Raw genomic sequence first — 20,558 nt, forward strand, 5'->3', positions numbered from 1 at the left:
GAGCACAGCCGACCAGCTCCCCACCTGCCGCCTCGCCTCGGCCTCCTCCAACCGCTGGGCTTACTCCTGTGTCTGGGTCTCCAAGGCCCTCACTCAAATGGGCACATTACACACTGATGTCATTTCCTCCTGCCAATATTACTCTTCACTGGTACAACTAAATGAGAGTTAGCTGTGCCATTAGAGTAAAATTAATTTAGCATAAAATTAAATAGGTTAAACAGAATTGTTTATTCTTTACTTCTTCCTATGGAGAAAAAAATTGTCCTTATTTACATAGAAAGAGTCTAGATTCTTGATAATACTGTTAGCTTTTCCACTATCTTGAATTTACAAAGTGTCACAGAAATTGAATGGGAGAATTACTCTTCTTTGATAATGTGTCTTATGAAGGAACATTTTGAGATTTTACAGTGAACCTTTTTTTTTTAAATCAGTAGGGAAAACATGAGTTGCTCAGTAAAAGTATTAGGAGCTAATGGGGGGAGGGGAGGAGAATGCATTTTCCCCCTGCTTCATGAAATATATTAAAAAGAACGGAAAGGCCGAAACCGGTTTGGCTCAGTGGATAGAGCGTCGGCCTGCGGACTGAAAGGTCCCGGGTTCGATTCCGGTCAAGGGCATGTGCCTGGGTTGCGGGCACATCCCCAGTGGGAGATGTGCAGGAGGCAGCTGATCGATGTTTCTCTCTCATCGATGTTTCTGACTCTCTATCTCTCTCCCTTCCTCTCTGTAAAAAAATCAATAAAAAAAAAAAAAAAAAAGAACGGAAAGATTTAAACATTCAAAGACATTACCATAAAAATACACAAAGCCCTGCTCTACTCCACCCTAGTTCTTCTCTCTCTTCCATTGTCTCAAATATGTACGAACTCTCAAGTCCTTTTCTCATTACCATGCCCACTTCTTCAAATAGCTTGTTAAACAGAACATGGTCATGGGACCATGCTGATCGCTTACCTTTAGTTTCTAGCAAAACGTAACCATAAGAGATCAACCAAAGAACTTGTATGCATGCATCTGAGCATAACCAATGGACACACACAGTAGGAGGGTAAGGGCATGTGCTGGGGGGTGGGAGTGGCAGGGGAGAGGTCAATGGGGGGAAAAGGAGACTCATGTAATACTTTAAACAATAAAAAATTTAAATTGAAAAAACAAAAAACAACAACAACAAAAACATAACCAACCTTGCCCTAGCTGGTTTGGCTCAGTAGATAAAGCATCAGCCTGCAGACTGAAGGGTCCCAGGTTCAATTCCAGTAAAGGGCACAGGTTGTGGGCTCGATCCCCAGTTGGGGGCATGGAGGCAACCGATCCATGGTTCTCTATCACCACTGATGTTTCTATCTCTCTCTCCCTCTCCCTTCCTCTGTGAAATCAATAAAATTTTTTTAAAAAGTAATCAACCTTTATGAGGCACCTAGAGTAGTCAAATTCTGAGAAAGAAAGTAGAACAATGGAATGGAAAATGGGGAGTGATTGTTTCACGGGTACAGATTTTCAATCTGGGATGATGAAAGAGTTCTGAAGTGGGGATGGCTGCCTAACAACAAGAATTACTTAAATGCCACTAAACTGTACACTTAAAAGGTGGTGAAGGTGCCTTGGCCAGTGTGCCTCAGTTGGTTGGAGCATCATCCTGTGTACCTTAGGGTCTCAGGTTCTATTCCCAGTCGGGGCGTAAACAGGAGGCAACCGATCGATGTTTCTCTCTTGCATCAATCTCTCTCACACACATACCAATGAAAAAATATCCTTTGGTAAAGGATTTTTAAAAAAATGGTTATGGTATAAATTTTGTTATGTATATTTTACCACAATTTTTATTTATTTTTAATTGATTACTGCGTTTTTAGAGAGAAAGTAGGCATTGATAATAGCTACCATATTTTGAGTGCTTACTATGTATGCACCAGGTATAAAATTAAGTGCACTGTTCCATTTAATCTTTAACTCTATGATATAGATAGCATTATTATACCCATTTAACAGATGAGAAAACTGGGTTACAGAGGTCACAAGTAACTTGCCCAAAGTCACACAGCGAGGAAGAGGCAAAACGTCATCTTGAACCCAGATTTGTCTGGTTAGATCCATCTGCTTCACTACACAGTTAATTTTTAATTGTAAGCAACCAATTCTGGCAGCTAAAATTCTAATTACATAGAACATAACTAATAACCCTAATATCTGGTAGCTAGGAAAAGCTACTAATCTACTTATCAGAGCAATCATCAACTCCTGCTTTGGACTCCATCTGCAAATCTGGCACAGGACACAAGAGACAGTCTCAAAGCAACTGGATGGCAAGGACCCTGGTGCATCCTAAAGAGCAACCATCGCTCTTCGATTTAATGCACTGCAACACAGCCACTGACCACGGACCTGAAAGAAATTAGTCTACAGCTAAATAAACATCTTTCTAAAATATAAAATTATACCCCAAAACAGAAGTGCATAGACTCAACTTCTGATAATCTGTTTTGTGCCACCTGCAAATCAAACCATTTCAGTAAGAAGGATCAAGATTGTAATTCATAGACTCTTTTGTTCTATGCTGGCTTCATATAACTGGCTCTGACCCAGCAGGAAAATGGAATATTTAAAAGTAGACTCTAGCCCTAGCTGGTTTGGCTCAATGAAGAGAGTGTCGGCCTGCAGACTGAAGGGTCCCAGGTTTGATTCTAGCCAAGGGCACATGCCTGGGTTGTGGGCTCGATCCCCAGTAGAAGGCGTGCAGGAGGCAGCCAATCAATGATTCTGTCTCATCATTGATGTTTCTCTCTCTCCCTCTCCCTTACTCTCTGAAATCAATAAAAAAAAAAATTTTTTTTTTTAAAGTAGACTCTAAAGTTACTTGCACTCACACCTATCTTTTTGTTGTTATTGTTAATCCTCAGCTGAGAATATTTTTTCATTGATTTTTAGAGAAAGTGGGAGAGAGGGGGAGAGACAGAGAGCGAGATAGAAAAATATCAATGTGAGAAAGACACATCAAGTGTTTGCCTCCCACACATGCCCTGACCAGGGCCAGGGATCAAGCCTGCAACTGAGGTACTTGCCCTTGACAGGAATCAAACCCGGGACCCTTCAGACCTTGGGCCGACCCTCTATCCACTGAGCCAAACCAACCAGGGTCTCTCACAGCGGTTCTCAACCTGTGGGTCGCGACCCCTTTGGGGGTCGAATGACCCTTTCACAGGGGTCGCCTAAGACCATCGGAAAACACATATATAATTACATATTGCTTTTGTGATTAATCACTATGCTTTAATCATGTTCAATTTGTAACAATGAAAATACATCCTGCATATCAGATATTTACATTACGATTCATAACAGTAGCAAAATTACAGTTATGAAGTAGCAACGAAAATAATTTTATGGTTGGGGGGTCACCACAACATGAGGAACTGTATTAAATGGTCATGGCATTAGGAAGGTTGAGAACCACTGGTCTATCATTTTTATTATCATTATAATGGCAAGTGAGCCACCAGCAGATAAAAATTAGGTAACGCATGATGGAGTACAGAGTGACAAAAACTCAATTTCTACTAACAAGTGCTTTCTTAACAACAGGCACAAAGACTATAAAGAGTCAATCCAATAGTTATAATTTCCTGCTGGCAGAAACAGACAGAATTGGGCTGAAAAAAAATCCAACTAGTAATAATAAGCAATACTATGAAGTAGCATGTAAGAAATGTAAGTCTAAGTAAAATATTATAGTTAGAAATGGTGTAGGTATATAGAACTGATATACATATTGACAAAAATATATAGTGGTTAATATGGGAGACTTAAAATCATCCAATCCAGTATTGTAAGAAACAGGAATTGTGTTTGAAGTTTCATTTCTCACATTTTGAAAATCCTGTATTTATGTGATATAGTCAGCACTAGTACCATAGAACAATTTCAGTGCACATTTTGGAATTCCTCTGCCTATTTCTGGGCTGGAGTTAGTCGATCATTTTACTGATCATCTGATATGTCAGAGGTTCTGGGTTAGGTGATAGGAGGATACAAACCTAACTTTCCTTCTCTACCCACTAGTAGCAGTTCCCTTGCTCTCACAATAGACAATTAGCAAACATTTCTGTGAAATTGGTAGCAATCACTGTGACAAAGCCATTTCTATCTTGGCCCAAGTAACACCAGTTATTGACCTAGTTACAAAGACATTCAAAGCAAATAACTCTAAACAGAAAATTTTTCTCTCATTCCCCCTGCACTTAGATCCTGAAGAAAGGGAAGAACCAGTGGAAATGGATGCTGAAACAAAGGAGTTTCCCCACAGCTCTATAGTTCTAACCCCAAGCGGTAATTAACTTTTAACCCTTTTTCTTTATTCCAAATGCTTTTGCCCTTGAAACACAAAACGTCCAAACAATCATTCAATTAAAGTCAACATTAAAAAAAAACCACATTAGAAATATGGCCAAAGGTGATAAAATTGGGCACCATCATCTCTCCCTCACCTCTACAGCATCCAAAGATTTCCTGGAGATGCTGAGAAACGCTGTCTTAGCTGTCCTTCCTGAAAGCTGAGAGTAAGATAAGCCAACTCCTGCTCAGGCACACACCTGGGGTGCAGGTTTGATCCCTAGTCGGGGAGCCTATGAAAGGGTTGATGTTTCTCTTTCTCTCTCCCCCATTCCTCTCTCTAAGCATGTCCTTGGGTGAGGAATAAAAAATACAATAAAATAAAACCTAGAGGTTCTATTTCTGGAAGAAGCATGGTAATGACCTAGTCCCAAATCTGCCCACTTCTCCTAAAAATTACATAGAGCAACAAAGAGAATAAATACTCACTCTAGACCCAAACACCCGTATACAGACTACATCTTTAATGAAACTAGGGAACTAAGAAAACCCACAAATTATAAATTATGTGAAAGTGAAGCCCCAAACACTACAAACCAAGAAACCACAATGGTAAGACAAAAGCAGGATAAATTATTTAAATGTAAAAAATAAAATCTTGCAGGTACTAGTATAGAACATGGGTGAATGTCTTAACTTTGGAGCAAGGAAGACCTTTCTAACTACAGTTTCAAATCCCAAAGTCATAATAAAATAATTGGAAAAGTCAACTTCTAAAAACAAAAACACAGCTGCGTAGCAGAAACACCAGAAGCAGAATAAAAAAGACTTTGTAACTCATATCGGAGAAAATGGATTGCTCTCCCTCTACTTTTAAGTATGTTTTGTTGTTGTTGTTGTTGTTTTAATTGATTTCAGAGAAAGGAAGGGAAGAGAAAGAGGGAGAAACATCAATGATGAGAGAGAATCATCGATCGGCTGCCTCCTGCATGCCCCCTACTGGGGATCGAGCCCGTAACCCAGGCATTTGCCCTGACCGGAATCAAATCCTGGCCTTCTGGTTCATGGGTCAATGCTCAACCACAGGGACATACTTGCCACCCCCTCTCTCTACTTTTTAAAGAACTCTTAAAAATTGAGAAAAAAAGAGACAAATAATTCAAAAGACAAATAAATAATACAAAAGTTAGTTGACAAGGAATAAAAGGCCCTTAAGTGTTTAAAGGGATGCTCACCTTGCTCAGAATGCAGCTACCTACATGGAGATGCCAGTTTTCATCTATCAGATTGGCAAATATTCAGAACTTTAACAAGAGAGGATGCTATTAATATTCACATAGCTTCTTCACACACTTGTGAAGAAACCAGTATTTTTATGCCTTGCTGGTGGGAATGCAAAATGATAACATTCCATGGAGGGGACTCCAACCATACCCACTACCTTTCTACCACAGATGCATTTACCCACTGATCCAGCAATTTCATTTCTGGCAATAAAACCCCATCTGCTCATAGACCTGCATATATACAAAGTTATTCATTGCAGTAATATTGTAACAATATGAAAACAACTCAAGTATCCATTAATAAAGGGCTAGTTATATTATGGAGCAGCCACACAACAGAACACTCTATAACCATAAAAAAAAAGGGGGGGGGGAGGGAGGTCCAGCTGGCGTGGCTTGGTGGTTGAGCGTAGACCTATGAACCAGGGGGTCGTGGTTCGATTCCTGGTCAGGGCACATGCCCGGGCTGTGGGCTCGATCCCCAGTGTGGGGTGTGCTGGAGGCAGCCGATTGATCAATGATTCTCTCTCATCATTGATATTTCTGTCTCTCTCTCCTATTCCCTTCCTCTCTGAAATAAATAAAAAATATATTTAAAAAAAAAAGAGGAAGATCTCCAAGCGTATATACATATGGAACTATCTTTAAGCTGAAAGTTTTTTAAAAAGCAGAATAAAAAATAGCCCTGGCCAGTGTGGCTCAGTCCATAGGAATGTCATCCGTACACCAAAAAGTCCCGGGTTTGATGCCCAGTCAGGGCACATACCTAGGTTGTGGGTTCCGTCCTTGGCCACAGTCCGGGCACATGCAAGAGGCAAACAATTGATGTTTTCTTCTCTCTCTCTCTCTGTCTCCCTCCTTCCTCTCTCTCTCAAAATCAATGAAAATGTCGTTGGGTGAGGATTTTTTTTTTTTTTAAAGACAAGATAGTGTACATAGTATCCTGCCTTTTGTACATATTCATTCATTAAAAATTATATAATTTTTTGCCGAAACCGGTTTGGCTCAGTGGATAGAGCGTCGACCTGCGGACTAAAAGGTCCCAGGTTCGATTCCGGTCAAGGGCATGTACTTGGGTTGCCGGCATATCCCCAGTAGGAGATGTGCAGGAGGCAGCTGATCGATGTTTCTCTCTCATCGATGTTTCTACCTCTCTATCTCTCTCCCTTCCTCTCTGTAAAAAATCAATAAAATATATATTTTTTTAAAAATTATATAATTTTTAAAAATTGAAGATATTCAGATAGCTTTTAAAAGAAACATTAATTGTTGAATAGATTAATATAGTTACATGCTTCAAGTCAAAACTACAAAATTATGTATTCAGCCCTGGCCGGTTTGGCTCAGTGGATAGAGCATCAGCCTGCGGACTGAGGAGTCCCAGGTTTGATTCCAGTCAAGGGCATGTACCTTGGTTGCGGGCACATTCCCAGTGGGGGGTGTGCGGGAGGCAGCTTATCGATGTTTCTCTCTCATCGATGTTTCTAACTCTCTATCCCTCTTCCTTCCTCTCTGTAAAAAATCAATAAAATACATTTAAAAAAAAAAGAATTGCTCTTCTTTAAAAAAAAAAAAAAATTATGTATTCAGAGAAATCTTACTCCCACCCTGTCTCCTGCCCCACTGTTCCTATCCATCAAGAGACAATCACTGCCCAGCCAGTGTGGCAAAGTGGTTGAGTGTCAATCCATGAACGAAGAGGTCACCGGTCCCATTGGGTCATATGCCTGGGTGCATGCAGGAGGCATGCAAGAGGCAGCCAATCAATGTTTCTCTCTCTTTCTCCCTCTCCCTTCCTCTCTCTCTAAAAGCAATAAAAACATATTTAAAAAAAAAAAAAAAAGATAATCACTGTTGCCCTGGCCAGGTGATTCCGATGGTTAGAACATCATCCCAATACGCCAAGAATGCGGGCTTAATCCCCCGTCAGGGCACATACAAGAAGCAACAAATGAATGCATAAATAAGGGGAACAACAAATCAATGCTTCTCTCGCTCCCCCTTTCTCTCTGATATCAATAAATTAAAAAAGAGAGAGAGATAATCACTGTTGGGAGGACACTGGGAAAATGGCAAGCACAGGAAGCACCAGTAACCCATCTCCCAACCTAAGCTACAATTGCACTGGCAGAATCTGTCTGCTATCACTGTTTCAGAGGAAGCAGTCCTATGGGATTGAGCCGTCAGCCTGTGGGATCTGATGCTAACTCCGAGCAGGCAGTATCAGAACTGAACTGAATTGAATTATAGGACTCCCAGCTGGTGTCCACAGAGAATTCAAGAACTGGTTAGTGCGGGGAAACTCTGCCTACATCTAGTCACTGAAGTGCTGGAAATGTGAGTGTTGAGTAAAGAGAAAAACAGAGGAGAGATTTTTCCTTTACAAAATCGAATCATCATTTCTTCAGTCCTGAAGAAAACTGAAAGAACCTGGGTCCCAGGCCCCCAAGTCACTAGTTTTATTAAGACTGACAAATCAAACTGAACCCAAGGGTAGGATTCCAGGCCTAGAGAGAGGTATTCACTGGAGTGCTACAACCTGTACAAAGCATTTTACCTTCATTATAGGGCACTGGATTGCCAATCTTTACTCCAACTGCTTCCGCTGATTTCAAAACCTCTAACTCCATCAAAATAACTACTCTCCTAGAAAGGCAGAGAAAGAGAATCAAGTTAGAAAAAAATAAATTCAGAAGCCCTTCACATGACAAGCTCCTTAAAAAGCTTTCCCCCAATAATCATTTTGATAAAAACTATTTCCCTTTGTCAGCTGGTTTTCCTTACTGAATAACTTGAGAAATATATGATGGCAATTCCTACATAAGTATTTCCCTTAATCTTTCACTGCATCAATATCAAGGCTTTTTATGATCACAGGGTTTTCATTTCTCATCTCGTCCCTTAATTAAAATGCGGTGTCCTTACGATGTACCGTATCTTCAAGGAGCAAATGATATAAGAATTTAGATTGATAAGCACAAGAATATGTGGCACAACAAGAGATTGTCTGTTTTTAGAAACATAACACTTATCTAAACAATTACCTTTCCCAGTGAAAACCAATATGACTAGGTTTCTTTTTAAGTAATTATCACCTAAGAATATACAGTTCTTTGACCTATTTTTAACTCTGATTAAAACCCAGCAATAACTTCCCAAGGGCCACAGGCCAAAAAAACCCTTTCATGTGGCCTTCAGGCTCTGTATGGTCTGGCCTTGCTAAACTCCAGCTCATCTCACACTAGTTCCCCAAGGATCCCTACTCTATAGGCACACTGTTTTCTTTCAGCTTCTGGTATATGCTATGCTCTCTCCTGCCACAGGGCCTTTGCATATGCCGTTCTGATGGGGTGGCCTTCTCTTATTCTGCCTCTTCTAATACTCATTTTTTGGCTTTCATCTCATATCACTTCTTTAAGAGACACTTCCCTAAACATTAGCTTAGATCAGGTTTCTGTTATCCTCTTTTCTATAGCCATGATTGCTTTCCTTCAGCTCACTTCTATGGGGTTTAATTAACATATATGAACATAAAATTATTACTATACTAGAGGCCCTGTGCACTGGGAGTGGGTGAGGGGGTCCTTCAGCCTAGCCTGTGCCCTCTTGTAGCCTGGGAGCCTTCAGGGGATGTCCAACTGACGGCTTAGGCCTGCTCCGTGGGGAGCGGGCCTAAGCCGCAGTCTGGCCTCCCTCTGCAGGAGGCAACTGGTGGGCCAGTCAGGGGACGGTGCTGGCCAGTCCTGCCCCTCCATCACCGTCCCCTCCCTCTGCCGGCTGACAAGCGCCTTAGCTGGCCTGGTGCCTCCTGCTCGCTGGGCCAACCGGTCATTCGCCATTCAGTCAACTTGCACATTATGCTTTTATTATATAGGATAGTATATATGTTCATTATTTATTTATTCATGCATGCAGGGGTGGGCCAAAGTAGGTTTACAGTTGTTCGTATGGAAAATACAATAATTAATGATACAAGAATAAACTCTGTTTTGCATTCACAACTGTAAATCTACTTTTGCCCACCCCTGTATATATATTTGCATATTCATGATTTGATCATCTATTTCTCCTATTAGACTATACTTTCTTTTTTTTTTTTAATATATTTTATTGATTTCTTACAGAGAGGAAGGGAGAGGGATAGAGAGCCAGAAACATCCATGAGAGAGAAACATGGATCAGCTGCCTCTTGCACGCCCCCCACTGGGGATGTGCCCGCAACCAAGGTACATGCCCTTGACCGGAATCGAACCCGGGACCCTTGAGTCCGCAGGCTGAAGCTTTATCCACTGAGCTAAACCGGTTCTGGCCTATTAGACTATACTTTCGATGAGGGCAGGTATCCTCTTGTGCTTAATGCACAACTGGTCCACAGTTGTTGCTCAATACAAATTTCTAAGAACATCATGATCATATCTGTATTTTAAAGAAAACACAACATGAAAAAGGAATTTTAGGGGAAACACAAGTGGAGGCAGAGAGACCAACAGAAAAGAATTGATGGTAGTGGCAATACTGATAAAAACTTTTAAAAGGTGGATAGGTTGAAGCAATATTTAAGGCGTTATAAACTCAACTTCATGTTGCATCTGATGGCCATTATTTTGAATTTTTACATACAAATGGTCAGTTTGTGCTACTTTTTATAAGGTTTTCATATCAAGTTTATATCAGGTTTTCATATCAAGGTTATATTATTTCAATAAAGAAGTTTGAAACTACCTATTCCTGAAAATCAGATACAGCTTCTCTATAAAAACTATCAGATATTTAGTGGTGGATATTCCCCTCCAAAATTATACAAATTAGTTCCTAAAAGAAAAAGAAAAAAAGGAAGGTTTATCAATCACTTAGCATTACCCTAATACTAAAACCTTAGAGAAAACACACTAAAAAAAACCCAAAACGTGTTTTATAATATACATACAACCTAAATAAAATGTTAGCAAGATGAATCCAGCAGCATATCACAAGCACACACCAATCCAAATGTACAGAAAACACAGATAAAAACACATTACGACTTTATAGGGATATAACCAGCAACATCCAGTCAGTGAGAAACTGCATGAGGATAAAGAACGAATTATATTGCCCTGGCAGGTGTGACTCAGTGGTGGGGGCGTCAGTCTGCACACAGAAGGGTTGTGGGTTCGATTTCCAGGCAAGGGCACATACCTGGGTTGCAGGTTCCATCCCAGTCAGGGCACGTGCAGGAGGCAACCATCGATATGTCTCCATCACATTGATGTTTCTCTCCCACCTCCCCCACCCGCCTCCCTCTTTCCCTTCCACTCTCTTAAAACAAAGAACAAAGGGGAAAATATCCTCTGGTGAGGATTAACAAAAATAAAACAAACACACAAAAAGAATGAATTGCCTGGTTTCTTCAACAAAAAAACAGTAAGGGGGCAAAATTTATGGAGGAGGAACCTACAGATTCAGAGACTTAAAAGAACAAGAGTCCTACTGTAGTGTGAACTTTACTTTGGATCCTGATTCAGATAAATTATTTATACAAACACAGACATGAATAGTTGTTTCTCTCTCTTTCTCCCCGCTCCCTTCCACTCTCTCTAAAAAGCAATGGAAAAAATATCCTTAGGTGAGGATTAACAATAGCAACAAAAAAGGGTTCTTGTCTTTCAAAGATATATGCTAAGGTATTTATGGATGAAATAATATATGTGAGATTTGTTTCAAAATTATAGAGGAGAATAAATGTGGAAGGGACAAGACAAAACTAGACTGACTATCAGGTGGTATAATTTGAAGCTGTATGATGGAACATATGGGTATTCATATACTACATTCTTTTTATTAAATATGTTTTTATTAATTTTAGAGAGAGGAAGGAAGAGGGGGAGAGAGAGAGAAACATCTTAGGCTGCCTCCTGCACGTCCCCTACCCAGGATCAAGCCCAAAATCTGGGCATGTGCCCCAACCAGGAATCGAACTGGTGACCTCTCGGTGCACAGGACTACACTCAATAAACTGAGCCACACGGGCCAGGGCTTCCTATATTACACTAGAGGCCTGGTGCATGAAATTCGTGCACGGGTGCGGTCCCTAGGCCTGACCAGCAATAGAAGCACGAGCATCTGGTGTGGAAGGGCAGGTCCCAGCTGAACTCTGGGCCCTAGGCAGCACCTAGGCCCCTGTGCAGCCCCCTCCGACTGAGTCACGGCGCCCAAGTCCCCACGCGGAGATGCAGTGAGCACTGCCGGATGCTGTGGGCCAGGGTGCAGCATGGGCCTCTGGGTGGCCCAACTGCGCTACACGTAAGCTGGGCGGGCAGTGCACTCTCTCCCAGGCAGCCTTGCAGACCCACTCCTGCGTGAACCCACGGGGAGCCCGACTGGCCCCTGTGGGTCCAGCCCCTGCGGTCCTGGTAGCTGTGGCCCCGGGCTCACCCAGAAGAGGCCGCGCGGGTGCAGGGCAGGCTCCTCGCAGTCGCCCATCAAGCCCTGGCATCCCGGGGGAGGACAGCAGGGGGAGTGAGAGCAAGCTTGGCAGACACCCCACATTTTCACCACACCTGTTACCACAAAAAGAGGATAAAAAGGACATATAACCTCCACGGCACTGACACAGAATCGACAAATAGATCAATGGAAAAGATGGCAAACTCAGAATAAATTAAATAAATGAAATACCAGTCTCTTTGTATCTACTTCTGCCACCAACCATCAATTCTCTACAGAGCTATCATAATAACCTTTTGGAAACTTTTTAAAACTTAAATCAGATCATAGCACTGCTACCCTTCTCAACACCCCACAGCTTCCCATCACACTTAGAATAAAACCTAAACTCTTTACTAGGGTCTATAGGCACTTCATGATATGGGCTATCCATTTAGAAAAAAATTAAGCTAATTCCTCCTTCATATCCCAGGTAAAAATAAGTCACAGGTGAAGTATTTAATTCCATGTCACAAGGTACCATAAACAAACTATAATAAAGCAGGGATAAAATATTTGAAACTGTTAACAAAAAATTAATCAGTATCACAGGTTTGAAAAGAGCTCCTCCCCCCCACCACAAAAAAACATGAACAAAGTATATAATAAAATGCTATTCAGAGAAGAACTACAAATAGTCAATAAATACATGAAAAGGTGCTTGATCTCATTAATAAAAATTTAAATTTTAAAAATGATTAGCAATATTTTTAAAAATTAGAAATACCTACCTAATATATTGACAGGGTTAAAGGGAAACGGGTATTCATTTTTTAAATAAAAGTTTTAAAGATATCATACCAGCCCTAGCTGGTTTGGCTCAGTGGATAGAGTGTTAGCCTGTGGACTGAAGGGTCCCAAGTTCGATTCCGATCAAGGGCACATGCCTGGGTTGCAGGGCACATACAGGGGGCAGCTGATCAATGATTCTCTCTCATCATTGATGTTTCTATCTCTCACTCCCTCTCCCTTCTCTCTGAAACCAACAAAAACATTTTTAAAATAAAATATATACCATAAAATTCACCTTTTAAAAGTATAATTCAATGGTTTTTAGTATAGTCAAGAGTTGTACAAGCATCAACAGTACCTAACTTCACCCCCAAAAGAAATCCTGTGGCTCCATCTCCCGCCCTTGGGTACCACTAACCTAACTTTTGTATCTATGGAGTTGCCTATTCAGAAATAGAAACGCGTACACGTTATGAGTATGTTAATTGGTGTACTCTCTACAACAGATGTTCTTTGGCCCCACAATACTAATTCCCAGTATAATCTACTCAGAAATACAGTGGGACCTTGACTTATGAGTGTCCCGACTAACGAGTTTTTCGAGATACAAGCCATCTCGGCCGATTTTTTTGCTTTGAGTTGCGAGCTAAAATTCGGGTTACAAGCCAGCTTCAGATACCCCACCGCTAGTTGGCGCAGCGAACGTCACAGTGAATGCCACATCAGCCCAGCATCACGTGTCATTGTAATGGTGAAAATTGATTTGACAGACGAGTAATTTGAGTACGAGCTCCGTCACGGAACGAATTAAACTCGTAAGTCAAGGCCCCACTGTAATAGCATGAGCATGTAATATACAAGGATGATTGTTAAAGCTCTGCCTGGAATAAGCCTAAATGACCATCAAAAAGTTAAGGAGTGCAGAAACCGGTTTGGCTCAGTGGATAGAGTGTCAGCCTGCGGACTGAAGGGTCCCAGGTTCGATCCTGGTCAAGGGCATGTACCTGGGTTGCGGGCACTTCCCCAGTGGGGGATGTGCAGGAGGCAGCTGATCGATGTTTCTCTCTCATTGATGTTTCTAACTATCTCTCTCTCTTCCTCTCTGTAAAAAAATCAATAAAATATATATTTTTTTAAAAAAAGTTAAGGAGTAAATAAACCACGATGTGCGCGTACAGGCCCCCGCACAGGCAGGAGAGAATACAAGGCATGCCACCGTGCTGAGGCGGGTGGAATAAGGCAAAGCCCATGGGAATGGAATGCCATCCCTGACTGGAGAGAATGAAGCCTGAGTTTTTGTACTCAACCCCAGCAAAGCTCTCCCTCCTCTCCTACAACCTAGAGGACAGAGAAGTGGATAGAAAGCAGACTCAAGCACTCAAAAGTAGCCTGGAGTGGAAGATAAGCGGTCCCAAGTGGGAAGGTTGGCAAGGAGCTATGCCTACCCTAGACAAGTCAGAGAAAACATGAAGTCTGGACAGAACTGTCCATATTAAGCATAAACAAGATAAAAAGAAATGACAACAATGCAACACACCACAATGTATAAAAATTAAAGGAGCAGAGGAAGCAGAGACAAAGAATCCAGTCTAGAACGTAGGCCAAGAAAGCGAATAATACTTCTCAAGAGTGGTTTGCAAAATAAAGACTAAAAAGTCAATATAAGTCAAAAGATGAGATGAAACAAAAGATTCAGAAAAAAGGTAGAGCTTGAAAAGCTAAGGAAAAAAACTAAGAACAAAAGTAATGCAATTCTATATATAATATTTAAATTATAAACAAGGAACAGAAGAAAGCTAAAAACTGAACTACTAATATGTTGGAAAATCTTGAGGTTATCGAATGCATGCAGCAGAAAAAAAAAAAAGACAAAAGTTATCCACAACATAAATAAAAACTGGAACTCAAGTGAAATAAAAATTAAGGGATAACACACAGAAAAATTTCATCGAAAAGAAATGAATCCGCAGACTGAAAGGGGAAAAAATAAGAACAATTGACACTGAGAGACAGATTGTAAATTTATTGAACTGGAAACATAAACGATTCTTTCAGTTAACACTGAATATAGAACCCATTCAGGTTTCATCGATTGTCTCAATGATATCCTTAAAAGCAAAAGGATCCAACCTGGGATCACTTGTTATATTTCATTATCATCTCTCTTTAGACTCCTTCAACCTGAAACAGTCTCTCCGTCTTTCTTTTATTTTCATGCTTAAGATTGTGAAGAGGAGAGGCCAGTTATTTCTGCAGAATGTCCCTCAATGTACCTAAGGCTTCTTCAGGATTAGCTACAGATCATGCATCCGTGGCAAGAATGATAGCAGTGAAGCTGTGTTTTCTCATTGCATCCTATCAGGTAATACACGATTCCTACAGGATTGTCCTGTTACTGGTAATGTTAACATTAATCATTGGAATAAGATGCTGTCTTGCCAGGTTTCCCCACTGTAAAGGTGCCACTTTTCCTTTTACAATTCATAATTATGTGTGGGGAGGTACTTTAACCCTATATAAGTTGCTCCTCATCAAACTTCCACCCATTGGTTTAGCCCTGACCGGGTAGTTCAGTTGGTTAGAGCATCGTCCCAATACCCAAAGGTTTTGAGTTTGATCCCCAGTCAAGGCACATATAAGAATCAACCAATGAATGTAAAAGTGGACAGCAAATCAGTTTGTCTCTCTGTAAAATCAATTAAAAGAAATACACTTTTGCCTGGCCGAGAGTGGCTCAGTGGTTAGTGTGGACCTATGAACCAGGGCACATGCCCGGGTTATGGGCTCGATCCCCAGTGTGGAGCATGCAGGAGTCAGCCGACCAATGATTCGCTCTCATCACTGATGTTTCTATCTATCCTTCTCCCTTCCTCTCCGAAATTAATAAAAAACAAGACAAAACAAAGCACACTTTCACTCATTGTTTCAGCACCTGTGGCAGGCTGAACGATGCACCACCCAAAAGACAGCCAGCCATCTCCTGATCCCTGGAACTTGTGACTGTCAACTTACATGGCAAAGAAAAGACCTTGCAGGTGTGATTAAGTTAAGGATTGACATGGTGAGATTATCCTGGATCATCGATGAACCCTAACGCGATCACATGTTTCCTTATAAGAGGGAGGCAGAAGCACATGTAACACAGACAGAAGAGAAGGCCATGTAACCTGGGAAGCTGAGAATGGAGTGATGCAGCCCTAAGCCAATGCTAGCAACCACCAGGAGTGGAAGGGGCGAATAATGGGTTCTCCCACAGCACTCCCAGAGAGCGTGTGGCCCTGCCGACACTGTGATTTCAGCTCAGTAAAACGGATTCAACTTCTGACTTCCAGGAAGAATAAATTTCTGTTGTTTTAAACCTCCAACCTTGTGGTAATTTGCCACAGCAGCCACAGGAAGCTTAGACAGCACCTATTGCTGTTCCCTGAATTATTACCATGATGGTTGCCAAACTATGATACTCCAATTCCATTATTCCTTCTACATTTGTTAAATGGCCTTGTTGTAAGAAAAAGCTTTCTATTCCAGCCATATATTCATTTATTCAATATGGATTTAGAAATTCCTTCCTATTTGATTCAATAAGTTATAATCTATTACTATACTTATTTTTTTTTAAATTGTCCTAAATTTGGCAAGTGTTAAGACCCTGCAAGCTAGTTTCTCTGTCCTTTTGATGGCCCCATCTTACTCTCTGGCACAATAAGATATTTCAGGCTCATCTTGTAATTTCCAAGCCTATGATAAGACATCCTCCTAGAAGCCCTGATTCCTTTTGTATAAAATGACATTCAGAAACCAAGATCTGAGTGCTAAGTGGGCTCTTAGCTAGGAGGGTATTGTTGCTCCAAAACCTCTCAATAGATCTAGAAATACACACACACTATATATACACATATATACGATATACACATGAAAACTAAACGTTTATAACTTTCTATATCTATCAATATACAGTGGAACCTCAGGATTCAACTCAGTTCTCAAGCTTAATTCATTCCAGAAGGCTGTTCGAGAAACAATTTGTTCAAAAACAGAATTATTTTTTCCCATTAGAAATAATGTAAATTGAATTAATTCATTCCAGACCCCAAATGATTCCCTGTTTTAACCTTTCTTATATGCCGTACATGTGTAATGTACTGTTTCATCTATAAACAAACACTTTTCTTAAATTTATCCAACCTCCCCAACTGGCCTTAAACTAATCTCTGTCAGCACTGGTTACAGGGGTGTCTCTCAGGGAGTCAGCGCGCATGCGGCATCTCTGGCATCTTCGCCTTTTCACTTTTCTGTCACCAGCTAACTGCTTTTCCTTTATCCAACAAGTTTCCTACCTCTTGTGATCATTGCTTCTTTCACACCTTAGCAACATTAGCATTCTTGATGGCCCTTGTTTTTAAAATTCAAAACAAACATAGAAAAATATTCATAGAACAATTTACTGAGATGTTAGGAAGGCAAGGTAGAGCTGTAAACTGACTTTACTGGCCATTCTCGCCTTTGTGGCCTTGAAGACGGTTTTTGTCACGATAGCTAGTGTATTGGCATGAAGGGGTTAAGTTCAAACAGACATCCCCCAACCCCGCCTTCCCCATAAATAAAGGTCAGAGGTCAGAATTGTTTGAGATGCGAGAACAGAGGTCTGACAGTATACTGAAAACCTCGGGCTTACCAATACCTCCAATTTCAATCCAACATCACAGCTTTCTCTCCCTTGACTGGCTTCCATTGTCCATAATGTATTTATTTATTAGATCAATTTCCCCCATACATAACCAATCTCCTGCCGCCACCACCCCTACTGCACGCATGGACACTACCTTCCTCACCATGTCGGTGTTCTCATCTGTGGCTCTAGGCCACCTCCACGCAATTAAAAACAAGCACCCTCCTCTCCCCACTTGGATTCTATCATCTCAAGCTGGGCTGTCACCACTCCCTGCAGTCGCCTTCCTTATCCTGCTCAGACTCCCTCCTCACTCCACTGTCTCAACAACCTGCTGCTGTCCCTCCATCCCCACATCCTCAAATGCCCTCTTCACTGGTTCAGGACTCAACGGCCACTCACTCTTCCTCACCCTACTCAGGCTCTGACAACCCATACTGGGCTGCAGCCACCCTCTCTCCATGTGTGTTATTACCTGCTCATGCTCCAACATTCTGTGCCAACCCACAAGACCCCTTCCTCCCTCTGTGCTGACACCTGGTTCCAGGCCGCCACCACCACCCCTCCCCTGTACACACATCTACCTTGCTTGGCCTCACCTAATTGCTTTTGGACAGAATTATTCAGAAAGAAAGCAAGAACAGTCATGCGTGGCTTATCCAAGGGCTATGTGCTGAGAAATGCACTGATAGGTCATTTCAGTGTTGTGCCAACATCATAGCATGCACTTACATAAACCTAGATTGTATAGCTTACTACACACCTGTCTTTTTACTTCATAAACTTAAAACTTTTATTTTTCAATTCTATTTTGTGGTAACAGCTTAAAACACAAACTCATTGTATAGCTGTACAAAAATATTTTTCTCTTTTCTCCATTATTATTTAATATTTATTATTTACCATCATCACAGCAAAATGTTTCTTAGAATACAATATATAAATATGATCAAATTATGAATAATTCTCCAGGCTTAGAATTTTTTAAAAATATATTCATTTTACTTTATTATAAACAATTAGCAAGAAACAAGGGCAAAATTAGTCTATAATCCCATCATTTAATCAAGTCAATGTTTCCATTTAACCCAGTCACCTTTGGTCCCTGGCTCAGGACTCAACAGTCACTTTTGGTCCCTGTGCATATGGTGAGGTACATCATGGATTGATAAAAATTATATCATGTGTGAGTAATTCACACCGGGAAATGATTATCCCTTAATTAAACAAGCACCTCACTTTTAAAGAGAGCTAAAGAGACATCATCATGGGAACAGAAATGCAATCAATAACAAATTTGGCAGATATATGCAGATTGGGACCTTATAATGAGCGTTTTCATGTTGGCACATTATAATTTTAAGCACTGGCAGCTACAGTTTCCACTTACCCTTTATATATTAGTGAAGGCATGTGGAAAATAGTTGAAACTCTCTCTGAATCTAGTATGTGTATATTTTATGGTACTTACTGTTTTATTCTTATTTATTGACTGAATTTATTGGGGTGACATTGATTAAAAGTATATAGGCTTCAGGTGTACAATTCTATAACACATCATCTGTACACTGTACTATGTGTTCACCACTCCAGGTCAAGTTTCCTTCTACCACCTTTTATCCCCCCTATAACCTCTTCTATCTCTCCACACCCAATATTCTTTCTTTAAAGCCTTACTCTATAAGCTATTTTCTATTTTTAAAATTTTGTTTTTAACTTTAAACTTTTGGTTAAAAATTCAGACACAAACACACACATTAGCCTACGCCTACAAAGGGTCAGGATCATCAATCTTGCTGTCTCCCCCTCCATATCTTGTCCCACTGGGAGGTCTTCGGGACCCGGGGAGCTGTCACCTCCCATGAGAACAATGCCTTATTCTGGGAGCCCTCCTGAAGGACCTGCCTGAGGCTCTTCTTGAAGAGGCGTCACTCTTCAGACTATGTCCGTGTGGTTTGTTTTTTTCATCACAGAATTGCTGTAAGCAGGTAATGCACCATGAACACTCCTCTCTATTAACAAAAACCTTTCGGTGTTTGAGCCCATGTTTTCAAATTTTTTAAGGAGCTTACTGAAATCTACAAAAGCTTCTGCTAAACCCTTCACTAAGTTTTTTTCTATGTTAAGAATAGTTTGTTGATTTTAAGAAAAAGAAACATTGATTGGCTGCCTCTTGCATTTTCCTACCAGGAATGGAGCCCACAACCTGGGCATGTACCCTGACCGGTAATTGAACCGACAACCTCACGGTGCATGGGATGGTGCACAGGTCGACCGACGCCCAACCAACTGAGCCACAGCAGCCAGGGCTTCACGACATTTTCTTGGGGTTCTTCTTTTTCTCCTGCAGTTTCCTTTCCCTTGCCTCTTCTTGGGCTATGCATTTCTGTTCTAACAACTCATTAGTCAGTTCCTCAGGAACCATGTCTAGAAGCTCCTCCACTTCATCCTCATCACACAGGTTCAAGCTGTTTGCCATCTCAACCACAGCATCGTTGATTTTTGCAGCCTTCTCATCCTTGGCAAATTCTTTGAAGTCATAAATGAACCTCTTGAGTGTCTTCTTCCAGATGCCATTTATACACTGCTTGGTGACATCACCTCAAGCCCAAGCAAGGTTCCTGATGCAGTCATAAGATGTTGCAATCCTTCCTTCCAAAACTGCAGCAGTGTCTTCCTCAGTTGTAGCAATAGCCTGGGCAAAGGTCCTCCTCAGGCAGTAGGCCTTAAAAGCTGCTATAACTCATTCCTTGGGTCTGAGTTGGAATTTGGAGGAAGCAACACCGCTTTGATGTTGTATCGATGCCACCAATAAAGCTCTCCCTCCTGGGAGCATGCCCGTGCCTTTCCCTTCCCCTTTTCCCTCCCCATTCCAGCCCCAGGCACCTTACCATTAGCTTCCTCGCTCCCAAGATCCAAGGGCCCTTCCTTTAGCTCCTTAACTCATTTCCTAAGTCCATTTCTTCCAGGAATTACTTTTCCTAAATCTGTAATTTATCCAATAAATGTTCTCTTAGAGGAAAAAAAAAAAAGATTACCAATGAAAGGATATTCAGGAGCATCCTATATAATAA

The 20,558-nt window shown here is 41.1% G+C and overlaps 1 protein-coding gene across 1 annotated transcript in view; it reads right to left on the reverse strand.

Annotated features, from left to right (window-relative positions):
• The window catches only part of RPA1 (replication protein A1), a 55,119-nt gene that overhangs the window by 20,627 nt on the left and 13,934 nt on the right, over window positions 1-20,558 (reverse strand). The window contains exon 5 of the mRNA XM_081109368.1: window positions 8,176-8,264. Within this exon, the coding sequence (XP_080965494.1) occupies window positions 8,176-8,264 (89 nt within the window). The remainder of the gene's footprint in view (window positions 1-8,175; window positions 8,265-20,558) is intronic.

Source organism: Myotis nattereri (genome assembly GCF_964212035.1).
Source record: "Myotis nattereri genome assembly, chromosome: 16".
Classification (NCBI taxonomy): domain Eukaryota; kingdom Metazoa; phylum Chordata; class Mammalia; order Chiroptera; family Vespertilionidae; genus Myotis; species Myotis nattereri.